This window comes from Oryctolagus cuniculus, chromosome 16 (assembly GCF_964237555.1).
Source record: "Oryctolagus cuniculus chromosome 16, mOryCun1.1, whole genome shotgun sequence".
In the NCBI taxonomy this organism is placed as follows: domain Eukaryota; kingdom Metazoa; phylum Chordata; class Mammalia; order Lagomorpha; family Leporidae; genus Oryctolagus; species Oryctolagus cuniculus.
In genome coordinates this window covers 62,933,627-62,955,731 of record NC_091447.1, presented here as the reverse complement: position 1 = coordinate 62,955,731, position 22,105 = coordinate 62,933,627, and the positions used below count along the sequence as shown (strand labels likewise).

Below are 22,105 nucleotides of genomic sequence, written 5' to 3'. Positions count from 1 at the left end.
CACCGTGGGAAAGCAGCAGGTGCCGGCTCAAGTGCTTGGGTCCCTGCCACTCATAGGGGAGACCCGGATGGAGCTCCCACATCCTGGATTCGGCCTGGCCCAGCCCTGGCTGTTGCAAGCATTTCAGGAGTGACCCAGTGGGTGGGAGATTTCTCTTGTCTCTGTCCTCTGGTTCACTCCCCAGATGGCCACAAGGGCCAGGAGCCAGCAACTCCATCCTGGTCTCCCACGTGGGTGGCAGGGGCCCAAGCCCTTGGGCTGTCACCTGCTGCTCCCAGGTGCACTAGCAGGGAGCTGGATGGGAAGTGGAGCAGCAGGAACTCAAATTCTCTCTCGGGTATGGATGCTGGCACTGCAGGCAGCGGCTTTACCTGCTACGCCACAGTGCCTACCCCAGGTATAGGGTTTAATAGCTGGGCACCTCCCCTTGGCCCTGGGGTGGGGGTGGGGGAGTGTCCTCTCAGGCTTGGGACCCCTGGCAGGCAAGGGCCCTTCTCAGCAGATCAAGGTCAGAATTGCACAGTGTGACTGGGGCTGAGACCAGCAAAGCACGGAGCCCTAGAGGGGGCCTTGCCCCAACATGTAGAATGAGAGATCTTTTGTTTTAAAAGGTCTATTAGGCCGGCGCCACGGCTCACTAGGCTAATCCTCCACCTAGCGGCGCCGGCACACCAGGTTCTAGTCCCGGTTGGGGCGCCGGATTCTGTCCTGGTTGCCCCTCTTCCAGGCCAGCTCTCTGCTGTGGCCCGGGAGTGCAGTGGAGGATGGCCCAAGTGCTTGGGCCCTGCACCCCATGGGAGACCAGGATAAGCACCTGGCTCCTGGCTTCGGATCAGCCGGCCGTAGCGCACCAGCCGTGGCGGCCATTGGAGAGTGAACCAACGGCAAAAGGAAGACCTTTCTCTCTGTCTCTCTCTCTCACTGTCCACTCTGCCTGTCAAAAAAAAAAAAAAAAAAAAAAAAAAAAAAAAAAAAAAAAGGTCTATTTATCTATTTATTTGACAGGCAGAAAGATAGAGACAGGGAGAGACAGAGACAAAGACAGAGATCTCCCATCGGCTGGTTCACTCCCCAAATGCCCACACAGCCAGAGCTTGGGCCGGGAGCCTGGAACTCCATCCGGGTCTCCCACGTGGGTAGCGGGCACCCAAGCACTTGGACCATCTTCCACTGCTTTCCCAGGCAGCATTAGCAGGGAGCTGGATCGGAAGTGGAGCAGCCGGGACTAGAACCAGTGCTTGCATACGGGGTGTGCATGCCCCAAGTGGCAGCTCCACCAGCTGCTCCTCTGGGCAGTCTGCTGGGAAAGACGCTGCTGGCCCTTTAAGAACAGGTGTAGGGAGGCCCCAAATCCCATCTCCGAGCACCTGCCCTGGAGTCCCCCTCTGGCTCCCAATCCAAGCTTCCTATAGGCACACACCCTTGGAGGCAGCAGAGATGGCCCAAGGACTTGGGTCCCTGCTACCCATGTGGAAGACCCGGATGAAACTCCTGGCTCCTGGCCTTGATCTGGCCCACCCCCACCCCCACCCGCCATTCACTGTTGCAGCTATCTGGGGGTGAACACACAGCAGATGTGTGTGTCTCTCCCTCTCTGTAACCTTGCCTTCCAAATAAATAAGATAAATACACCATCAAATGAATTTTTTTAATGACTGGGTTTTATTTATTTATTTTACTTCTGTGTAGTATTCAATAGAGTACATAGCCCATAATTTCTTTTCTTTTTTTTTTAAAGATTTATTTTATTTATTTGAAAGACAGTTACAGAGAAAAGTAGAGACAGAGAGCAGCTGGGTCTCGAACCGGTGCCCATATGGGATGCCGGTGCTCCAGGCCAGGGTGTTAACCCGCTGCGCCACAGCGCCAGCCCCCATCAAATGAATTTTCAAAAACTATAAAAAAAAAAAAAAGAAAAGAAAATTGTAAGAAAAAAAAAAGAACAAGACAGCGCTGTCGACTGGGGCCATCTAGATTTGGGTGGGAAGTTTTCTAGATCATTCTGTCCCCACCCCTAACTGTGATAGCATTTCAAGGGGTACCTGGAATCCCAGAGGTCACAGGGATCGGATTCTCCCATTTCACAGACGGGAGAATTGAGACCCAGACGCCCAGTTTCCCAGGGCCCACGCCTCCTCCGCCTCCTGGTTTCCATGGTGACGATGTTTCTGGGGATCAGAGGTCTCTGGCTCTGCAACACCAGCTTGCCAGGGTGCCCCTGCACCCCCACCCCCACCAAGGTGACCCTGGAGGGGCGGAGAGCAGCCCCATGCCCCTGTTTGCCAGGAGGCAGCGGAGTGAGGCAGCGAGAGGCCAGAGGCTAGTAAATAATTTATCAGGACAGCTGATAGTGCCTCCCAGAACTGCCCGCCAGCCCCCAGCCCCCCCTCGCCACCGGCACCGCCACCGCCACCGCCGCCACCACCACCGCCACCGCGTGCCTCCCACCTCCTCCTAGCCCAAACCAGCTAGACCAGCTCTCCCAGTGCCAGACAGCAGCCCCCCCAGGTCCCGCTCGCTAAGCCCTGGCTGCCCCCCGGGCACCTTGCAGCCCAGCAGGTGGAGGGCACTGAACTTGGAGAGACCCCCAAGTGGGGTTCTGGGCAGAGATGGCCCTACAGAGCCAGCTGTGGTCTCTGGCCACACTCATGTAAGTGTCTTGGGGTTGTGGGGTGGGGGAGCCGGTGGGCAGAACCTGGGAGGGGCTCACGGCTGGACAGCTGGACGAAGGCCTTGCCTGGGAACCAACAGTGATAGCTAACTTGTCTGCAGCAGCCAGGGGAAGTGGAGTGGGTGGCAGCCAGCCAGTCCCATAGGGTCCTCCGTGTTCCTCTTTCCCCAGAGAGCTGGGGAGGGAGATGTCGCCTGCTCCTGCCCCATGCTTTGGGCATTTTCCGTTGACCAGTGGCTGGGAGCCCAAAGTCCAGCTGAGGAGGTGGGGGGTGGGGCTACTAGGAGGCAAGGGGAGGGGTGGAGAATTGCTGGGGAATGGTCCCTGGGTCCCTCTCAGCCTCTGGACTCACCCCTTAAGCGTCCAGGGTTGGGGGCCGGCGCCTGAGGTCACACAGCACCCCTGTGACCCGCTTGGGGACATGGCCGCCTGCTGCTCCCTGTGACACCGATGCCGGTCTCATAGTTAACATCGAGAGGTGCCATCCACATGCCAAGTGCAAAGGCACTGGACGCCAAGCCTAGACACTTTCCAGAAATTTGCCAAGAGCTCTGCACAAGAGCTTCCCCACCCCCAGACCCAAAATTAGGGACCCCCCAACTCTGTTCCTCACCTTTCTGGGTCTCCCCCCCACACCCCTTGCATTAGTCACCGACTACAAACCTGGTTGCCTAGCAACGGGAACCCAATCCCCACCCCACCCCCGCCCCCACCTGCAGCAAGAGGCCCGCCCCGGGGAGATTCCATCTTGGGGGTGAGACAGTACCCTGGGAGGACCCTCAGCCCCTCCCCCGGGGGCAAACTTATAAACAGGGAGTCTGAGCTTTCTTTGGGATAGTCCATAAACCAGGACTTCCGTCCCCCGGCCCTAACTGAAATCCAGGATTCTGGCTGATCTCCAGGCTGCAAATTCTGGGGTCCAAGGAGGGGTTCCAGACTCTCCCCCCTCCCTGACACCCAGTTGCTTGTTCCCCGCGTCTGAGGTCTCACAGCCTCAGGCTCTGATCTTGAGCCCAAGACCATGGACAAGCAGGAGCCTCCGCTTCCCCATCTGTGAAATGGGATCAGCAGTGCCAGCCTCCCTCCCTGCTCCGTCACAGGGAGCTCCACCACCTAAAACCTGGAAGAGAGCCGAGTGCCCGCTGGTGGAAGGCGCCAGCGGGCAGGCGGTTGGCGGAGTTGAACACAGTAGCGGGCAGGCGAGGCGGCTGTGGGCGCCTGGCGGAAGCCCCAGGAGGCACTCACAGCCCTATAGATAGCAGGTGCATTACGCATTCGTGGTGTGGCCAGGGAAAGGTCTGGAGGTCCCGGCCGGAGATGTGGCCGTGACGTTGGGAGGCTCACCCAACGGATTAGGGTTCCTGCGAATCAAAAAGGACCCGTGGCAGGCTGTCAGGGATGACAGTCGGGGTGTGGTCTACCTGGTGAGTTAGGGAGCCTTTGTCCTCCAAGGGGCAGCCAGGAAGGGGGACCCCAGAAATCGGGGATGCTGGGGTGCAGCGGGGAGGGGGGATCGCAGATTAAAGACTAAAGGCTCCGGGTCAAGAGAGAGGCGGCCCGCGTTCGAGGGGCTCCGGGGAAGCCCCCACCGCAGCCCCCCACCCCCGCGCCCTCTCCCCATAGGCCCATGGCCGAGAGCTCCCTCTATCGGCAGCGGCTGGAGGTCATCGCCGTAAGTGACGCCCTCGGGGCGCTCGGCCCCGCCCCCTGGGACCCCCACAACGGCCCAGCCCCGCCCCACGTCCCCCTCAATCCCTGGGCTCTCGGCTCCGGCCCTGCCCCGGGCGCGCCCCCACTTCCTCTCTCGCTTCACCGCCACCCGCAGAATGCAGGGGGCTGCACACCTGGCCCTCCCGGAACCTGCGGCCCCCGAGGTGCGAGCCCCGGCCTTGGGGATCGTCCACATCTCGGGCTCGCCCTCGCTTTACAGGGCCCCTCACCCCGATGACTTGGACCCCAGCTGGGCACCTCCATTTCTGCACCCCACTTTCTACCCCATCTCTACGCATCCACACCTCTGCACCCCCTCGTCTCGGCCCCTCCCATCTCTTTGGACTCTACCTCTGTACCCCCGTCTTTCTGGATCCCTGCGGCTGTACCCCCATTCAGACCCCCCGCACCGCTCGTCCATCTCGCTAGCACCACCTCTGAACCCGCTCTCTCTTGGAATCCCCCCATCTCGGACCCGCCCAGGCCCCACCCACCACCCCCAGACCCCCTATTGGGCGCGGGCGAGGCCTCCGCAGCACCCCGGCCCCGCCCCCGCTCCGCCCCCCACCCCGCGCGCTGCTGAGTCAGCGCCTCCGCAGCACCCGCCCCCCTCCCCGCGCAGGGCCGCCCTCCGGGCTTGCAGCCCCTGGGAGCCCCGGGAGCCTCCGCCGCGGCGCAGGGAGGGGTGGGGGAGGGGAGGCCCGTCCCGGCCCCGCCCCGCCCCGCCCGGCCCGGCCCCAGCTCCCCGCCGTCTGTGCGCAGGAGAAACGGCGCCTGCAGGAGGAGATCCGGGCTGCGCGCCGCGAGCTGGAAGAAGAAAAACTCCGCGTGGAGCGGCTCAAGGTTGGGGGCAGCTGGGGGGGCATTGCCGGGCCTGGCCTGGCCTGGGTAGGGGGCTGTGGTGGAGGGGAGGGTCTGCGCCAGCCGCTTGGGGGTCTGCTTTGTCCAAGGTGCTGGCAGGGCTGGCACTGGCAACTGGGGGGCGTTGGTCTCAGCTCCGGGCGGGTGGAGTCTCTCCCAGCTTGGAGGTCGGTCTTGGCGGTGGGGCGGTGGGGTCAAGGGGGCTTTTGTCATTGGTTCCACCTTGGGAAGAGGATGGGATCGGGGAAGTAGGTGGGGAGACGGAGCCTTGGTCCCGCTTTGGGACAGGGAGGGGCCGGAATGGGAGGGCAGGCACGGTGATGTCATCTTTGGGAGTGTCCGGCCTTGGGGACCAGAGGGTGCCTGGCCTCAGCGGGGTGAAGATTGGGTGCGTGACGGGGGCGGGGTGGGGGGAGCGGAAGGGGCTGTGGGCTGGTGATGGAGGGTCCTGTCCAGTTCCACCTGGCAGTGCTAGAGGACAATGTGGGTGTGTGACCCAACCCCAGTGTAGACCTGGGGGGGGGGATTCCGGTGCCTTAGCCTGGGGGTGGGGTGGGGGTCCCGGGGTCTGGGTGCCCAGCCTGGCTCCCTTCCCATGCCCAGAGACAGTCTCTCCGTAACCACTGGCTTATGGATGGCGCCCCTGCCGAAGGGCCCGAGGACCCCGCCTCCCAGGACCCCCAGTCGCCAGCGGGCCAGGCTCAGGCCCGCATCCAGACCCTGGAAGACAGCTTGTTCACGTGAGTGGGGGCCTGCCCTGATCCCGCGGCTGAGCTCCTGGCCACCTGCTCCCTGGGGAGGAGACCGGGGCGGGGGTGGGGTGGGGTGGGGTGGGGTGGGTGTGACCTGGAAAGCAGGAACCCGGCTCCCAAAAGCCCCTTCTGTCTCCAGACTCCAGTCGGAGCTGCAGCTGCTGCAAAGTGCGTCCACCGGTGCTCAGCACAAGCCCTCAGGCAGGCCCACCTGGCGCCGGCAGGTGAGGGGGCGTGGGCATGGGCGTGGCCAGCAGGGCCACAGGGGGCATATGAGCAAAGTGGACTGCTGTGTTAGCTCAGGAATGCACCTTTTTTTTTTTTTTTAAGATTTTGTTTATTGGAAATATATATATATATAGAGAGAGAGAGGTCTTCCATCTGCTGGTTCTCTCCTCAAATGGCCCCAATGGTTGGGAGTGGACTCAACCAGGCTGAAGCCAGGAGCCCCACCCACATCTCCCTCGCCCTGGGGCCATCTTCTACTACTTTCCCAGGCCATAGCAGAGAGCTGGATGAGAAGTGGAGCAGCCGGAACTTGAACCGGCGCCCATGTGGGAAGCCTGTGGTACAGCTGGCGACTTAACCCTCTGCGCCACGTCGGCCCTGTTTTTTTTTGTTTTGTTTTGTTTTGTTTTTTGTTTGTTTTGGTAGCACCTCTATGAAGACAAAATCCCCATGCCCTGTGATGTCTGGGCTTTGCAAAAACGCCCTCACCCGACGTCCAAAGCTGGCTCTCTGGAGTCCAAGCATCCCACATTCACACCTGGCTGCAGTGAGGAGCGAGTGTTGCCCAAACCCCACCTCTCTCCAGTTAGCTCTCCTTAGCGTCCAAGAGCCTGCTGGGTAACACCGAGGGCGCAGAGACCTTGCCGGGGTCTCCATGCATCCTGGGTGTTTTACGCTAGAGCTATGCAAGGTATGGGTCAAGGTGAAGTTCACCAGGGGATGGGGTGTTAAGGGTTTGCGAGGGGGTTTTGGGGGAGCTGGGGCATCCTGGGAAGACTTCCTGGAGGCAGGGGGCATATAAGCTGAATCTGAGTGGGAACTAGGCGAGAGGAAAGAGCCAGTTCCAAGACCCAGAGCCTGCTGAATGAGGGGGAACCATGACATCCCGTGTGGGGGTGTGTGGGCAAGGCAGCCTGCATGGCTGACCCCAGCTCCCTTCCCTGAGCCCATCTTCTTCTTGCTCGTTCTTTCCCGCCATTCCAGCCACGATGACCCTCTTCTGTACGCCTTGAACTTAGCCTAGCTCACTGCAGGCAGCCCCAGGACCTTTGCACTTGCTGTTTGCCCCACCTCTTAAGTCCTGGCTGGCTCTTCTGTGCCATCTCCTCCAGGAAGCCTTCCTGTATCTTATCTCTAAAGGAGGTACACGGGGCATGCATCTTTACTAAGACACCGGCATCCCATATGGCAAGGCTCAAGTCCCAGCGCCGCTTCTGATTTCAGCTTTCTGCAAATGTGCACCCTGGGAGGCCACAGGTGCTGGCTCAAGTCCTTAGACCCCTGCCAGCCATGTGGGAGACCTGGGTGGAGTTCCAGGCTCCTGGCTTTGGCCAGACCCAGCCCTGGGTGTTGTGGACATTTGGGGAGTGACCCAGCAGATGGAAGACTCTCTCTCTGTCTCCCTGCCTTTCAAATATATAAAAAATAAGTCAATACACTGAGCTCCAGGCCACCCAGCCCCTTCCCTCTGTGGTGGTTCCTCTCCCCTACTCGCTCCTGTGAGTGTGCATGAACGTGTGGGTGCTTTGCCCTTCCGCTCTGGGATATGGGTTCTGGCAGCAAAAGGCTCAGGCTCCCTTGTCCACTGTGAGCTCAGTGGCTGCTGCACGAACTCAGCACTGCTTAAGCACCTACTGTGTGCAAGGTGAGCTCAGGCGGGTGAGGAGAGGGCTGAGGTGCCAGGGAGACTTTGAGCCTTGCAGGCAGGCCATGGGGCACCATGGTCGGGGGGGGGGGGTGATACAGGGCACCAGGGCGACCCTGATTGTGGCTCTGTCATCCACACAGGATCACCGACCTCTCTCCCAGCCCCCCATGGACACAGGCCTTGCAGGTGAGCGTCGGAAGCCCCAGAGCCGGTGGGCCAGGTGAGGCTGGGGTCCTTGGGGTCCCTCCTCACCCCATCTCCTCCCTCTCTCTTCCTCTCCTGAATCCCCCAGGCCAAGCTGTCATGGACAGGAGAGCTTCGCTGCCCGGGGGACCCCTGGCCGTGTCCCCAGACGCTCCGGCCTCCTCGGAGCCCAGGGAGGATGCTGCCGGGGTCCCGGAAGCCAACGGCCCCTGCCGGAGCCCCAGCCTGGAGGCACCTGCCAAGGGCGCTGGAGTTGAGCCCAATGGGGAAGGTGTGGTGAGGGTGGTGTGGGAGGGGCTGAGGGCCACGGAGGACAGCGCCACGGGGCCCACGGGCCCAGAGCTGGAGGCGAAGGTCGAGCAGGTGGTGCTGGAAGCCATGGCCGACCGGCCGGGGCCCTGCAGCCCGGAGCTGCCGGCCTGGGCGAGGGCGGACGTGGGCGCGGTGGAGGTGGTGTGGGAGGGCGTGGGCGGCAGCGACCCCGAGGCCTCCCCGCGGCTCCAGGAAGGGGTGGAGGGGGCAGGGGCCCCCAGGGGCGGCGGCGCAGAGGGTGAGGGGCACCGGGGCTCCGCGGGCGAGGAGGTCTCCTTCATCTGGGTGGAGCGAGGAACGCTGAGCGAGGAGTGGGAGGAGCTGCTGGTCGAGGGGCTGGAGGGTCCCGCGGGCGCAGGCGCCCACAGGGAAGGCGGGGAAGACCCCTGGGCGGAGGAGCGGCGGCGTGCGGAGCGGGAAGGCAGCCGGGACAGGCCGGGGACCGAGGGGACCCCAGCGGAGGGGCTGCTGGAGCTGAGCAGGCCAGGAAGCGGGGAGCAGCTGCAGGGGGCGGAGACTGAGGGAGGGGAGGAGCCTCCGGGGGCGGGGACAGGAGGGGAGGAACCTCGGGGGGCCGGGATAGGAGGAGGGGAGGAGCTGCTGGGGGTGGGGATAGAAAGAGGGGAGGAGCCTCAAGGGGTGGGGACAGGAGAAGAGGCGCCTCCAAGGGTGGGGGTAGGAGGGGAGGAGCCTCTGGGGGCGGGGATAGAAAGAGAGGAGGAGCCTCTGGGCGCGGGGACAGGAGGGGAGGAGCCTCCAGGGGCGGGGAAAGGAGAGGAGGAGCCTCTGAGGGTGGGGATAGGAGCAGGGGAGGAGCCTCTGGGGGCTGAGATAGAGGGAGGGGAGGAGCCTCCAGGGGTGGAGACAGGAGAGGAGGAGCCTCTGGGGGTGGGGATTGAAGGAGGGGAGGAGCCGCTGGGGGAGGGGACAGAAGTAAGGGAGGAGCCTCTGGGGGCGGGGACAGAAAGAGGGGAGGAGCCACTGAGGGAGGGGATAGGAGGGGAGGAGCCAGTGGGGACAGGAACAGAAGCAAGGGAGGAGCCACTGGGGGCAGGGACAGGAGGGGAGGAGCCAATGAGGGAGGGGATAGGAGGGGAGGAGCCGGTGGGGGCAGGGACAGAATCAAGGGAGGAGCCGGTGGGGGCGGGGACAGAAGGAGGGGAGGAGCCACTGGGGGTGGGGACAGAAGGGGAGGAGTCATTGGGGGAAGGGAGGAGTGGAGGGGAGAAGATCCAAGGGTCCGAGGTGGATCTGAATCCTGAGCAGAGAGGTGCCAGGGCAGGAAGCGAAGCCCAGGCAGAGGAGGTGAGAGAGGCCGGGGCCCCCCTCCAGGGTGAGGAGGAGCCAGGCCAGCAGCCCCAGGAGAGGCAGGAGAGCTCCCTGGAGGAAGAGGAGGCCGCCAAGCCGCTGCCAAGCGCTGCTGAGGGCCCGGGCTCTGCGGAGGACCCCACGGCCCTCTTGACAGAGACCCCAGCCCCCGAGCAGCCTGCTGAGCGCCAGCCACTGCTTCCCCGGGAAGGGCCCAGCGCCCGCCCTGTGCCCACCTACGCACCTGCCAGGCAGCCCGAGGCACCTGCCCGCCGCGAGGGTGAGGGAGCGAGCGGCCCGAAGCAGAAGACTTGCCAGTGCTGCTCCGTGATGTGAGCCCACGCCCCTGCACCCGCGCCAGCTCCTCTCACAGCTACCTCGGCCTCTTGGCATCCGGCAGAGGGGCCCCGGGCGCGGACAAGGGCGCCACGGGACGGGCCTGCACGTCCACCCACACCTGGGCTTCCAGACCCCTTGCCCACTGCCTGTGACCCTGGTCCCGTCTGTGACGAAACCGTTATACTTGAAAACCTTCCAGCGCTTGGGGGAACTTGAACGTGTGTGCTGTGTTGGCATGGAACCACCTCGTCTCCTGGTGCGACCCGGAGGGCTCTGCTCTTCTGAATCAGTGAGCTACAGAATGAGCTGTTCCAACAAAAGACCCTGGGCGACAGTAGCTATAAAAATATAGACGTTTATTTCCTTGGCTTGACCCACATGATCACTCAGAGCCAGGCTGTGACCTGGGCAGTGACTGGGGGATCCAGGTTCTGATCCAGGTGGTCTCTGGGGGATCCAGGCTCTGACCTGGGTGGTCTCTGGGGGATCCGGGCTCTGACCCAGGTGGTCTCTGGGGGATCCAGGCTCTGACCTGGGTGGTCTCTGGGGGATGCAGGCCCTAACCCACACAGTCTCTGGGGGATTCAGGCTCTGACCCGGGTGGTCTTTGGGGGATCCAGGCTCTGACCTGGGTGGTCTCTGGGGGATCCGGGCTCTGACCCAGGTGGTCTCTGGGGGATCCAGGCTCTGACCTGGGTGGTCTCTGGGGGATCCAGGAGCTGACCCAGGTGGTCTCTGGGGGATCCAGGCTGACACATTCAGTCTCTGGGGGATCCGGGCTCTGACCCAGGTGGTCTCTGGGGGATCCAGGCTGACACATTCAGTCTCTGGGGGATCCAGGCTCTGACCCGGGTGGTCTCTGGGGGATCCAGGCTCTGACCCAGGTCTCTGGGGGATTCAGGCTCTGACCCGGGTGGTTTCTGAGGGATCCAGGAGCTGACCCAGGTGGTCTCTGGGGCATCCAGGCTCTGGCTCAGGAGGTCTCTGAGGGATCCAGGCTCTGACCCGGGTGGTCTCTGGGGGATCCATGCTCTGACCTGGTGGTCTCTGGGGGATCCAGGCTCTGACCTGGGCAGTCTCTGGGGGATCCAGGCTCCAACCCACACAGTCTCTGGGGGATTCAGGCTGACACATTCAGTCTCTGGGGGATCTGGGCTCTGACCCGGGTGGTCTCTGGGGGATCCAGGCTCTGACCCAAGAGGTCTCTGGGGGATCCAGGCTCTGACCCGGGCAGTCTCTGGGGGATCCAGGCTCTGACCCCTGCCATCACTCTGGGATCTAGGTTCCTTTCTGTTTTTCGCCCCACCCTCCCCTTGGGTAAGGCCAAGGCTAGGTCATGGGCATGTGTGTGTCCCAGCTCCCGCAAGAGGGCAGAGCACATGGCAGAGCCCCCACCCTGCCCCTCGAGACTGACCGTATGGCTTCTGCCCCTGACCCACAGTTGTTGGGAACTCCGGCTGTGGTGCACCCAGCAGCAAGGGAGGCGGGGCCTGAGTCCAGACGCAGAGAGATGGTGGATTTGGGGAGGCAGCTGCCATTCTGGACTCCATCCATTTGCCTGTGTCTCCTTCACCCACCCTTACATATTTTCCCCCAGCATCCCAGGCACTGTCACGTTGGGACCCGTTGGTCCCAGCTCCTCCTGGCTGTGTGTCCTCAGGCAAGTAACTCACCTTCTCTGAGCCACAGTGTGTTCACTGCAGGTCCCTGCAGCCCGGGGCATCTAGGGCCCCAGGGTGGGGGACGCTCAGCAGGCCCAGCTCCTCAGGAGTGGGCAGGAAGTGCCTCTCATACCCACAGTCCAGGGGGGCCGCAGCGGCTTGGGGGGGCTCAGGGGCCGGCGGCGGCTGCATCTCCTCCACTTCCAGGATGGCCAAGTCCCCAGGGGGCTGCACCGGAGGCACCTCCTGGGACGGGATGTGGCTGGAACCCTGCTTCCCCCACCGCACCCCCAGCCCCAGGATCGACCCTCCCCCCACCATGGGCTCCCACAAACCAAGTCCTTTTGCTCACCTCTGTGGGGGGCTGGCCGGACTGACTGTTGGCAGGGTCTGGAACCTTCTCCCACAGCCAGCGGGGCAGCACTTTGTATCGCAGGTGGAGGCACCTGGCGTGCAGGTGCAATGCGGTCAGGGCAGGGCTGCGGGGGGCAGGGCCCCCGAATGGCCCTGTAATCCTACCAAGAAGCGCAGCCCCGCCCCCCACCAGGGCAGAGACCCCACGCGTCCGACAGCCTCACCTGCCCGACAAGGTGAGGGCCAGGCCACAGCCCACGAAGAACAAGCCCCAAAGGGACAGGACACCGGGCAGCACTTTCCACCCCAGGCTGTTATCTGTTGGGGCAGGGGTGAGGGAGAGAGAGCATGGAAGAGTCCCCAGCAGGGACAATGGGGGGGGGTCAGGAAGGGCTCCAAGAACTTGGGAGAGAGACGCTAAGAAGTAGGTGGGGCTTGTGAATGGGGAGTGGCTACGAGGGGGCTGAAATTTGGGGGTGGGGGCGGGGTGCATGGGTAGGTCAAAGTCAGAATCAAAAAGCCACCAAGGATCCTCAATAACCTTGCCCCACCCAACAACAAGTGTTTTCCACCCTCCAAAGCCCAGGTTTACGACCCCAGACACCGCCTCCCTCCAGCCCCGCTACCTGGCAGGTGAAGCCACAGGCTGGGACCAGGTGGACCCTGCCCCGCCGTGGTGGACGCAGTCACCCACAGCTCGCAGGGACCCCGGGGAAGGTCGGGCAGGGTGATGTTCCAGATGCTGCCATTCACTGGAGGAGACAACCAGACAGGTGAGGGGAAGAGGTGTGTCCTACCCCAGGGCCTTTGCACATGCTCCTTTCACGGTCCTCCTGCCCCAGGCATCCATAGAGCTCCTTCTTGGTGTCTTTCAGGCGTTTGCTCAGCTGTCCCCTCCTCAGGGAGGCCGTCTCCGACCTCCCGGCACCACCCACCTTCCTTGGTTCATTCTCTGCTCAGCGCCCATTGCCTCAGACATTCTGCTGAGATATTACCTACTTTGTCTATAAGTCCCGTGGGAGGAAGGCAGCGGCACCACGGCCGTCCTACTCCCAGCAGAGTACGCACTCAAAAGCAATTAAGTGTTTGGGAAACTAAAACAGTGAAAGGCGAGGCTGGCGCTAAAGCCTCTGGCATCCCATATGGGCGCCAGTTCGAGTCCCGGCTGCTCCACTTTCAGTCCAGCTCCCTGCTGATGCACCTGGGAAAGCAGTGGAAGATGGCCCAAGCCCTTGGGACCCTGCACCCACGTGGGAGACCCGGAAGAAGCTCCTGACCCTGATTTTGGCCTGGCCCAGCCCTGACTGTGATGGCCATTTAGGGAGTGAACCAGCAGACGGAAGATCTTTCTCTGTCTGGGTCTCTCCCTCCTTCTCTGTAACTCTGCCTCTCAAATAATAAATACATAAATCTTTCAAATGAATAAGTAAGATAAAATGCGACAGGCACCTTCCATTGCCAATGACCATAGACCAAAGCCGTCCTTTGCAACGGTTGCACAAGGAGTCCTTGCAGCCAGAGGGCTGGGAGACCGATAACGTCATACACTCCCCAGGGGCCCAGAGGGTGCTGGGTGGGCGCTGGTGGGCGGATCTCGAGGCGCGAGGAGGGGGGAGCTCACCGTTCACACAGACCAAGGGTCGGCCTCCACTCCGGGCACACACGGTGTAGTGAGTGAGATGGCCTCGGAGCTGGTGCCTGGGGACCACCGCCCAAGCTACGGCGGGGGTCCCCGGGGGGTCATCCCGGAGTCGCCAAAGCGCCGGCCCTATGACAGGTGCTGGGGAGGAAGCCGGCCAGTGGGGTCAAGGAGTGCCCAGGGTTCCGGGACCCTTCCCCTCTCCCCACCCCCACCCCCACCTTACCTAGCTCCTGGGTGAACCCCCACACCGGCGGAGCAGGGGCCACGCCCCCAGGCGAGACTGCGGTCACCGTGATCCGATAGGGGACCCCTTCTGTGAAGTTCCCTGGCCGGAGGGTAAGGAGGCAAAGACCGGTTCCACTCGGTTCTCGATTCGTGCCGGTTTGAGTCCCGGCTGCTGCACTTCCCAACATTCACCACGTGGGGCGCCATCCCGGCTCCGGCTCCTGCCTCCTGCGCATGCGCACCTTGGGAGGCCGCAGTGACCGCTCAAGACTTGGGTCCCTGCCACCCACGTGGGAGACCTGGATGGCGCTCCAAGCTCCTGGCTTCTGCCTGGCACAGCCCTGGCTGTTGCAGGAAATTGGGGAGAGACCCAGCAGGTGGAAGACCTCTCCATCTCTCTCTCCCAATGCTCTTTCAAATAAATTTTTTAAAATCTTAAAAGATAAAATAAGCAATTAATTAAAAATAAGTAAATTATTTTAAAGATTTATTAATTTATTTGAAAGGCAGAGTTACAGAGAGGGAAAGACAGAGGCAGAGACCTTCCACCTGCTGGTCCACTCCCCAAATGGCTTCAACAACCAGCCAGTGCTGAGCCAGGCCGAAGCCAGGAACCAGGAGCTCCATCCGGGTCTCCCATGTGGGTGGCAGGGGCCCAAGCACTTGGGCCATCTTCTACTGCTTTCCCAGGAGCCGGATTGGAAGTGGAGCAGCAGGACTCGAACCGGCGCCCATGTGGGATGCCGGCGCTGCACCCCAGTGCAGGCCCAAGAGCACTTTTTAAACTAAAAAATTGTGGCTCGGTGCTCGTCGTGACCTCTAGGTGGCAGCAGAGAGCACACAGGCCTCCATGGAGGAGGCGCTGAGGCTAGGGCGGTTAATTCCCCATCAGGTGCAGCCAATGCCTCAGTAGCCACCCAGCGCCCTCTAGCGGGGAAATGCATGGTGCAGGCAGCCGGGAGCAGTGGTCAAGTCCAGACATACCAGAGGGGCCACCCACGGCCGACCCCGGCAGGGGGAGCTCCTGAGTTCTCCTTTCAACACCGGCTACTTCCCTCCTCCCTCAAAATGAGGAATCTTCCAGAATTGGGGCTTCTCGTGTGCATACAGGCTGCTGCATGCCTTGGGGCTCTGACTGAAACTTCCCACCTGACACCTCATCAGGCCCCCCAGACTCCTCAGTCCAGACCTCAACACTGGCGCCCAGGTCTAATTATCCTGCAGTCCCACAGGCGACCCCAGTTGGAGGACCACAGATGCATCTCCCGGATGCAACACCTCCCAATGGGTCCCCCCCAGTTCTGCTCCAGGACCTTGGTCTAAGTAACCCCCTCCCCTAACCCTCCCCCAGCCCTCAGGGTCTTTTCCTTCCACGACTACTCAGAGCCGCCAGCAGGGGGCGCTTGTGAACACCGGGGGGCAGTGCCAGTCCCTCTGTTCAGAACCTTCCATGGCTTCCACCTCAGTCACAGCCAAAGCCAGAGCCTTGTCTGTCACCCCCGGGGCCTTGCTCCACCTCCTGCTTCGCCTCCCTGCTTTCAGGTCTCAGCCGCTTCCCCCAAGGACTCTGTGTCCAAAATGGTCCTGCTCCCTCGTCCTGTCCCCCCACCCCGATCTATGGGGGCCCAATTATGTTACAGGTCCACTTCTTGCATGTTTGTTTGTCTAGTTCACTGGCTGCTCGGGGCACAGATTTGTCAGTGCCAGGGACTGGCTTCGTGGCATCTGTGGGTTAAGTCAGAGCTGCCCCGGCTGCTCCATTTCCAATCCAGCTTCCCGCTAATGACCTGGGAAAGCAGTGGAAGAGGCACCAAGTGCTTGGGTCCCTGCACCTGTGTGGGAGACCCGGAAGAAGCTCCTGGCTCCTGGTGGCCATATGGGGAGTGAACCAGTGGGTGGAAGAGCTCGCTCACTCTCTCTCTCTTGTCTCTAACTCTGCCTCTCAAATAAATTCATAAAATCTTTACCAAAAAGAGAGAGAACCTAACCCGTCCAGCTGAGGGGAATTGCTGAAAAAGATGTGTTTAAATTTCCCACAATGGTTATGGGCTTGAATATTTCTCCTATGGGTCTGTCCAGTTTTGCTTTCTGTGTTTTGAAGCCATGTTATTAGGTACATACAGATTCAGTGTTCTTATCCTGATGAACTGAACCTCGGTCCATCATCTGGTAACCTTGGTAACCCCTTTATTTACTACTTCATGCAACAAAGTGAACACCCACCTCCCGATCACCTGTCCTCTCACCTCCTGATCCCTGTTCTCTCTCTCACCTCCTGACCCCTGCCCTCTCATCTTCAGATCGCTGTTCTCTCTCACCTCCTGACCCCATCTTCTCTCTCACCTCCTGATCCTCTTCTGTCTCTCACCTCGTGATCCTCTTCTGTCTCTCACCGCATGATCCTTGTCCTCTCACCTCCCGATCACCTGTCCTCTCTCACCTCCTGACTCCTGTCCTCTCTCTCACCTCCTGATCCTCTTCTGTCTCTCACCTCCTGATCCTTGTCCTCTCACCTCCTGATCCCTGTTCTCTCTCACCTCCTGACTCCTGTCCTCTCTCTGACCCCTGTTCTCTCACCTTCAGGGTCACCTGCTGTCTTTCTCACACACACCCCACATTATTATGATACCTCCTCCATGCTCTCGCTCACTCCACAAACTGAAACCCAGAATCCTCCTCACTGCCCAGCCCCTGTCCCCACCCCCATGGGCCAGCCCCAGGGACCCAGGGCTCACCTGCTAACAGGGCACTGAGCCTCCTGGGAGGAAGCCGCGCCCAGGTCAGCTTCTCCAGGGGCTCTCCATCTCTGGCCCAGTCCACCACGTACTCCTGTGGCTCCCCGGATCCCGGCGGTCGCCAGCTCACTCGCAGTTCCCCGCTCCCCGCACTGCTGACCACCACGCCGCGGGGGGCAGAGTCTGCAGGGGGGGTGGAAGAGGGGCACGCAGCTCAGCCATGGCCCAGGGAGTTCCCTCCAGCAGGTGTGGAGCCCAGCAAGGCCCCAGCCCCTTACCCAAGCAGGCCAAGGAGAGGTTGGTGAGCGGCTTCCAGCTCGTGGCGTTCACGGCGGACACAGCAGCCCACTGGGCACCCGCGGGGATGCGCACGCTGCAGCAGGCGACCCCTTCCCCAGGCGGCTCCTGCTCTGGAAACCACACTCTGTAGCTCACTGGCAGGCAGGACCCTGGGGGCTGAGGGGAGAGGGGAAGAAGGGGTTACTGGCTCCCATGGACCAGAAACTTCCTAGGCAAAGCCACTTACTTTTTTTTTTTTTTTTTTTTTGATTCACTTATTGGGAAGGCAGAGTTACACAGAAAGAGAGAGGTCTTCCACCTGCTGGTTCACTCCCCAAATGGCCGCCACAGCCAGGGGCTGAGCCAGGCTGAAGCCAGGAGCCAGGAGCTCCATCCAGGTCTCCCATGCAGGTGCAGGGGCCCAAGGACTTTGGCTATCCTCCACTGTTTTCCCAGGCGCATTAGCAGGGAGCTGGATTAGAAGTGGAGCAGCCGGGACTTGAACCAGCACCCACATGGGATGCTGGCATCGCAGGCAGTGGTTTTATGCACTATGCCACAATGCTGGCCCCAATGAAATGTTTATGATGGAACCATTTTACAAATGGGGAAACTGAGGCTCCAAGGCACTCAGCGGTGGGAGGTGGGATTCGGACGAGGTTCCGGAGCAGGATAAAATTTGCAGAAAGGGATGGAGGGTGGGGCGAGATATGAAAACCTCAGGAACCAAGATACATGAAAGCTCAATGCAGTATTTTAATTAAAGTCAAAATTAATGCAAAAAAATCCACGACCAACAAAATGCTATGGTTTCACATAAAGACAGCGTCTGAGCCTGCAGTCGTGAGGCCCCGCCCCACTCCTCTAACTGTCATCCTGGCCCTGCCCCCAACCAATCTGGACTTAAAGCAGACGGTGCGCTGGGGACTCCAGTTTGCTGATTTGATTTTTTTAAACTATTGCATCAAGGGGCCGGCGTGTGGCACAGCGGGTTTCCACTGCCGGTTCGAGTCCCGGCTGCTCCACTTCCGATCCAGCTCCCTGCTGATGCACCTGGGAGAGCAGCGGAAGACGGCCCAAGGGCTTGTGCGCCTGCTACACACGGGGGAGACCTGCAGCAGTGAGGACTCTCACACTCTTCTCTGCCATTTTTACAAAATCCTTTTTGCCCCTGGGCATTCAAACTCTTAGTACGCAGTGCGTTACACCGTGTGGAGCTGAGTTCGAGTCTTCACTACTTAACTCCACGCCCAGCACCCTACCCTGCACTCTTGGAACACTCTCCCCCTGCTGCATTCTCAAAGCAGCCTCTAGAGGGCACCAGGGAGCTCGCCCATGGTCTCATCCGCGTCTTGGTACCCCGGGGGGTCTTCCTGGCCCCTGCGGCTCACCGTCCACAGAAGCAGGGGGTCCTGTGCGCCAGGCGTCCCGCAGAGGTTCCCAGACACCCACACGTCTTTTGGAGCTAGGAAGAAGAGAAACAAAGTGGTGGTGGTCGTGGTGGTGGAATGAATGAGAGAGACAGACTCCTGGGCACAGGGGATGTGTGGGTCAAGCCCAGAGGTCCCACCCGAGGGCAGCGTCTGGAAGGAGAGACTGGGGCTCCACTCGCCCCACAAGTCCTCCTCGTCCTGCGTGCGGCAGCGGCCGGACACCCGGTAGCTGGTGGCCAGCTCCAGGTCCTGGATTTCCAGGGGACTCAGTGGGATGGTTTCCAGTTCTGGTTCCAGCTGGGGAGAGAGACAGGTGGCAGGGGACGGGGGCGGGGGGGGGGGGAGTTGTGTTGAGTGCACAAGACCTTATGAATTAGCAGACACAGCACTGGCCTGGTTTGCCCAGGCCCGGGGCGGGGCGGGGAGACTTCTGTATAGAGCAATGGACATTCTGTTTTATTTCTTTCTTTATTTGAAAGGCAGAGTGACAGAGAGAGAGGGAGAGATCTTCCATCTACTGGTTCTCTCCCCAAATGCCCACAGCAGCCAGGGCTGGGCTAAGCTGAAGCCAGGAGCCAGGAGCTCCATCCGGGTCTCCCACGTGGGTGGCAGGGACCCAAGCACTTTGCGCCACCACCTTGCTGCCTGCCTTTGCCCTTGCATTTGGGGTGGAGGTGACCAGATGCCTGTGCAAGCCTTGCTGTGGGCTATGGACAAACTCCAGCAGCAGGTACATGCTGGTCCCTGCCTCGGCTCCCGGCTCTCTGATGGGGAGGAGTCTCCAAGTCTTGCCCAGGGTAGGGTGGGAGGCAAAGGGAGCCTGACACTCACCAGGACCCAGTCCTGCTCCAGGCATTTCTGGTAGCGGAACTGGCAGATGAGGACTTTATGGGACGGCCACGTAGGTGCTGCCCAGTGCACCGTGGCGTCCAGGGGTTCGCCCTCTGAGAAGTCCACGTCTGGCCACAGCTGTGGCACATTCGGTTTCACTGGGGAAGGGGAGGTCAGGGTGAGGTGGGGGGGGAGCTCCACACACCCCGCACTCCACACAGAGCGCCCCATTCCCACCACGCCCCCGTCCCGTTACCTCGGGTGTCCAGGTTCACGGAGATCGGAGGCCCCAGCGGCCGGCCCGCCCCGGACCCCCAGACACGGAGTTTGTCCGAGGCGGTGAGCTCTTCCCGAGGCACCGTCACCCAGTGCTGCCCGGCAGCCACCGCCACGGTGTACGTCCTGCTGGGGTGGCTGTGGAGGAGACGGGGGGGGGGGGAGACGGGCGTCCGGCCAGGGCCCCAGGCTGACAGCCCCTTGGATCGGCAGAGCGGCCACTGCCACCCACTCTGCCCCCTGCCCCACACCGCCCCGGAGTTCCAATCCCAGAGCTGTGTGACCTGGGGCGAGCGCCTTGACGACTCTGCGCCTTGTTTCCCCCTCGTCCAGACGGGAGCCTTCAGGGCCCCCAGGGAAAGGGCTCGCCAGGTGTGGGGAGTGGATACAGACAGCCCGGAAACGCACGCACGCGTCCCAGGCACAGCGGGCTCAGCCAGTGCTGGTGGCACCCACATCGTCCCCTGTGCAAGTCCTGGCTGCTCCACTTCCGATCAAGCTCTCTGCTGTGGCCCGGGAAGGCAGTGGAGGATGGCCCAAGTGCTTGGGCCCCTGCACCCGCATGGGAGACCCGGAAGAAGCTCCTGGCTCCTGCCTTCAGGTCAGCTCTGGCTGCTTTGGTCTTTAGGGGAGTGAACCAGCAGATGGAAGACCTCTCTCTCTCTCTCTCTCTCTCTCTCTCTCTCTAACTCTGCCTTTCAAAAACAAAAACAAACAAACAAAAAAACCCGGACACACCAAGCCGCACTCCCTGTGACTCGATGGACAGGATGTGACCAGGGCAGGCAAAGCTGCAGAGACAGGAAGCAGAGGAGGGGCGGCGGGGCGCGCTGGGGGAGGGGTGGTGCTCTCGTGGGATGCTGGTGACGCGCAGACCACGGCTTAACCTGCTGTGCTGTGTTGTAGGTTTTTTAAAAAAGATTTATTCACTTATTTGAAGGATTGGGGGGGGGGTGGCTTCCATCCGCTGGTTCACTCCCCGGATGGCCGCAACAGCCGGGGCCGGCTCAGCCTGAAGCCAGGAGCCAGGAGCTCCATCCGGGTCTCCCAGGTGGGTGGCAGGGCCCAGGTCCTTGAGCCTCCCAGGGTGCGCATGCGCAGGGAGCTGGCTCGGACACAGAACTGGGACGCCCAGACCCCGGGAAACGGGATGCAGGGTCTCCATGGCTGAGCCCTATGTGTGTGTTTTAACCACTACTAAAAATAAATAAGTAAAAATAAAACCAGCCCCTACCCCCATTGCTGTCTCTCACTGTTCTGTTTCAGTCTCCCCCACCGCACTGTAGCCCAGTTTGAAACTGTACACTTCTGGGGCCGACGCTGTGGGGTAGGAGGCTAAGCCTCTGCCTGCAGTGCCAGCATCCCATAGGGCCACCGGTTCGAGTCCCGGCTGTTCCTCTTCTGACCCAGCTCTCTGCTGTGGCCTGGGAAAGTGGTGGAAGATGGCCCAAGTGCTTGGGCCCCTGCACCTGCGTGGGAGACCCGGATGGAGCTCCTGGCTCGGCCTGGCCCAGCCCTGGCTGAGGCAGCCATTTGAGAAGTGAACCGGCAGGAAGATGGAAGATCTCTCTCCCTCTCTCTCTCTCTCTCTCTCTCACTCTGCTTTTCAGAAAAATAACATAAGTCCTTTTTTAAAACATTTAAAAAGACAAGTTAGCGTCACGTTATGAAACATTTCCTCCTTGCACAACGCCAAACCCTGCGTCCTCACCCCCCCCCCCCCGCCCCAGCTCCTTCACCGCTGGCACTTAAGACAGAACTCAAAGAGGATGAGGCACCCATCCGGGGTCACGCAGCAAGCAAACCAGGGGGCCTCGCGGTTGAAGGCGGACCAAGCGCAGGGAGGGCCCGGCTGCTGGGGCTCCCAAAGCCTCTTCCCCCAACCCGGCCCCCCGCGCACTCACTAGTGGCTCTGCAGGTGCAGCAGGAACGGGGTGGCTCGGTCCCCACGCGGCTCCCAGGAGCAGTTCAGGTCCCCCAGGGGTGCCACTCCATGGCACTGCAGTGTTCCCGCACTGCCTGCAGGGGGAGCCAGAGAGCCCAGGGGCCGCGGTCAGCGCCCCCAGCCCCGCCGCCTGCCCACCCCTTAACTTGACCTTCCCCAGGCGGTGGGGGGGGGACTCCGGGGGTCCCCGGATGGACACGAGGGGCAGGAAAGGGGCGCTGGGCACCCCGCCGCCACCACCAGACTCAGGGTGCCGCTGCCAGCCATATCCTGCCACCACCACCCCTTACCCACTCCCCAGCTTCGTTCCTCACCCTCGGGGGTCCCCAGGCTGAAGGCGGGGGGCGTGGGTGGGGGAGGGGGCGCGGCGGCGGCGGCGGCGGCGGCGGAGCCCCAGCGCCACCCTGCACGAGCACACACACGCCCGCGCGCCCCCCGCCACTCCTCCCCAGGACGGGTCTCGGGAAGCCACAGGAGGAGCGGGAGTACGGGCAGCAGCAGCAGCGCCAGCCGAGGAGAGGGGACAGCCGGGGACCCTCGCATGGTGGCGCCCCCCGGGCTCGGTGCCGGCGGCGACAGGAAGCGAGGCCAGCCCCGCCGCCGCCCCCGCAGCCTTGGGTCCCGCCCCTGGCCCCCGCTGCGGCGGGAAGTCCCCGGAGTGGCTCGGCTGGGGCGGGGCTGGGGACACGGG

The 22,105-nt window shown here is 61.8% G+C and overlaps 2 protein-coding genes and 1 long non-coding RNA gene across 5 annotated transcripts; 2 read left to right on the top strand and 1 right to left on the bottom strand.

The window, feature by feature from the left end:
* Nucleotides 1–1,870: 1,870 nt before the first annotated feature.
* Nucleotides 1,871–10,400, top strand: PALM3 (paralemmin 3). The gene is made up of 7 exons (XM_051835806.2): nt 1,871–2,650; nt 4,295–4,343; nt 5,144–5,224; nt 5,846–5,982; nt 6,134–6,218; nt 8,011–8,056; nt 8,163–10,400. Exons 1-7 carry the CDS (start codon nt 2,610–2,612, stop codon nt 10,028–10,030), a joined length of 2,307 nt encoding a protein of 768 aa, XP_051691766.1. The 5' UTR covers nt 1,871–2,609; the 3' UTR covers nt 10,031–10,400.
* On the bottom strand, nt 10,373–22,049 carry IL27RA (interleukin 27 receptor subunit alpha). Of its 3 annotated transcripts, none has more exons than XR_011382861.1 (14): nt 21,729–22,049; nt 21,374–21,488; nt 19,450–19,607; nt 19,194–19,351; nt 18,321–18,659; nt 16,929–17,106; nt 16,651–16,833; nt 13,914–14,015; nt 13,670–13,828; nt 12,675–12,800; nt 12,273–12,366; nt 12,047–12,140; nt 11,102–11,940; nt 10,373–11,070 (listed from the first exon to the last, which is right to left on the bottom strand). XR_011382861.1 is itself a non-coding variant. In XM_070058884.1 (14 exons), the coding sequence occupies exons 1-14, from the start codon at nt 21,955–21,957 to the stop codon at nt 11,728–11,730; spliced, it is 2,043 nt and encodes a 680-aa protein (XP_069914985.1). In that variant the 5' UTR covers nt 21,958–22,048; the 3' UTR covers nt 10,373–11,727. The 3 variants fall into 3 exon arrangements, 2 of the variants coding, with proteins under 2 accessions (XP_069914985.1, XP_051691768.2); XM_070058884.1 differs by having other exon boundaries at nt 10,373–11,940; nt 18,321–18,394; nt 18,500–18,659; nt 21,729–22,048; XM_051835808.2 differs by having other exon boundaries at nt 10,373–11,940.
* On the top strand, nt 10,608–13,467 carry LOC138845648 (uncharacterized). The gene is made up of 3 exons (XR_011382866.1): nt 10,608–10,697; nt 10,824–12,821; nt 12,924–13,467. It is a non-coding gene; the product is annotated as an uncharacterized lncRNA (long non-coding RNA).
* Nucleotides 22,050–22,105: the final 56 nt, after the last annotated feature.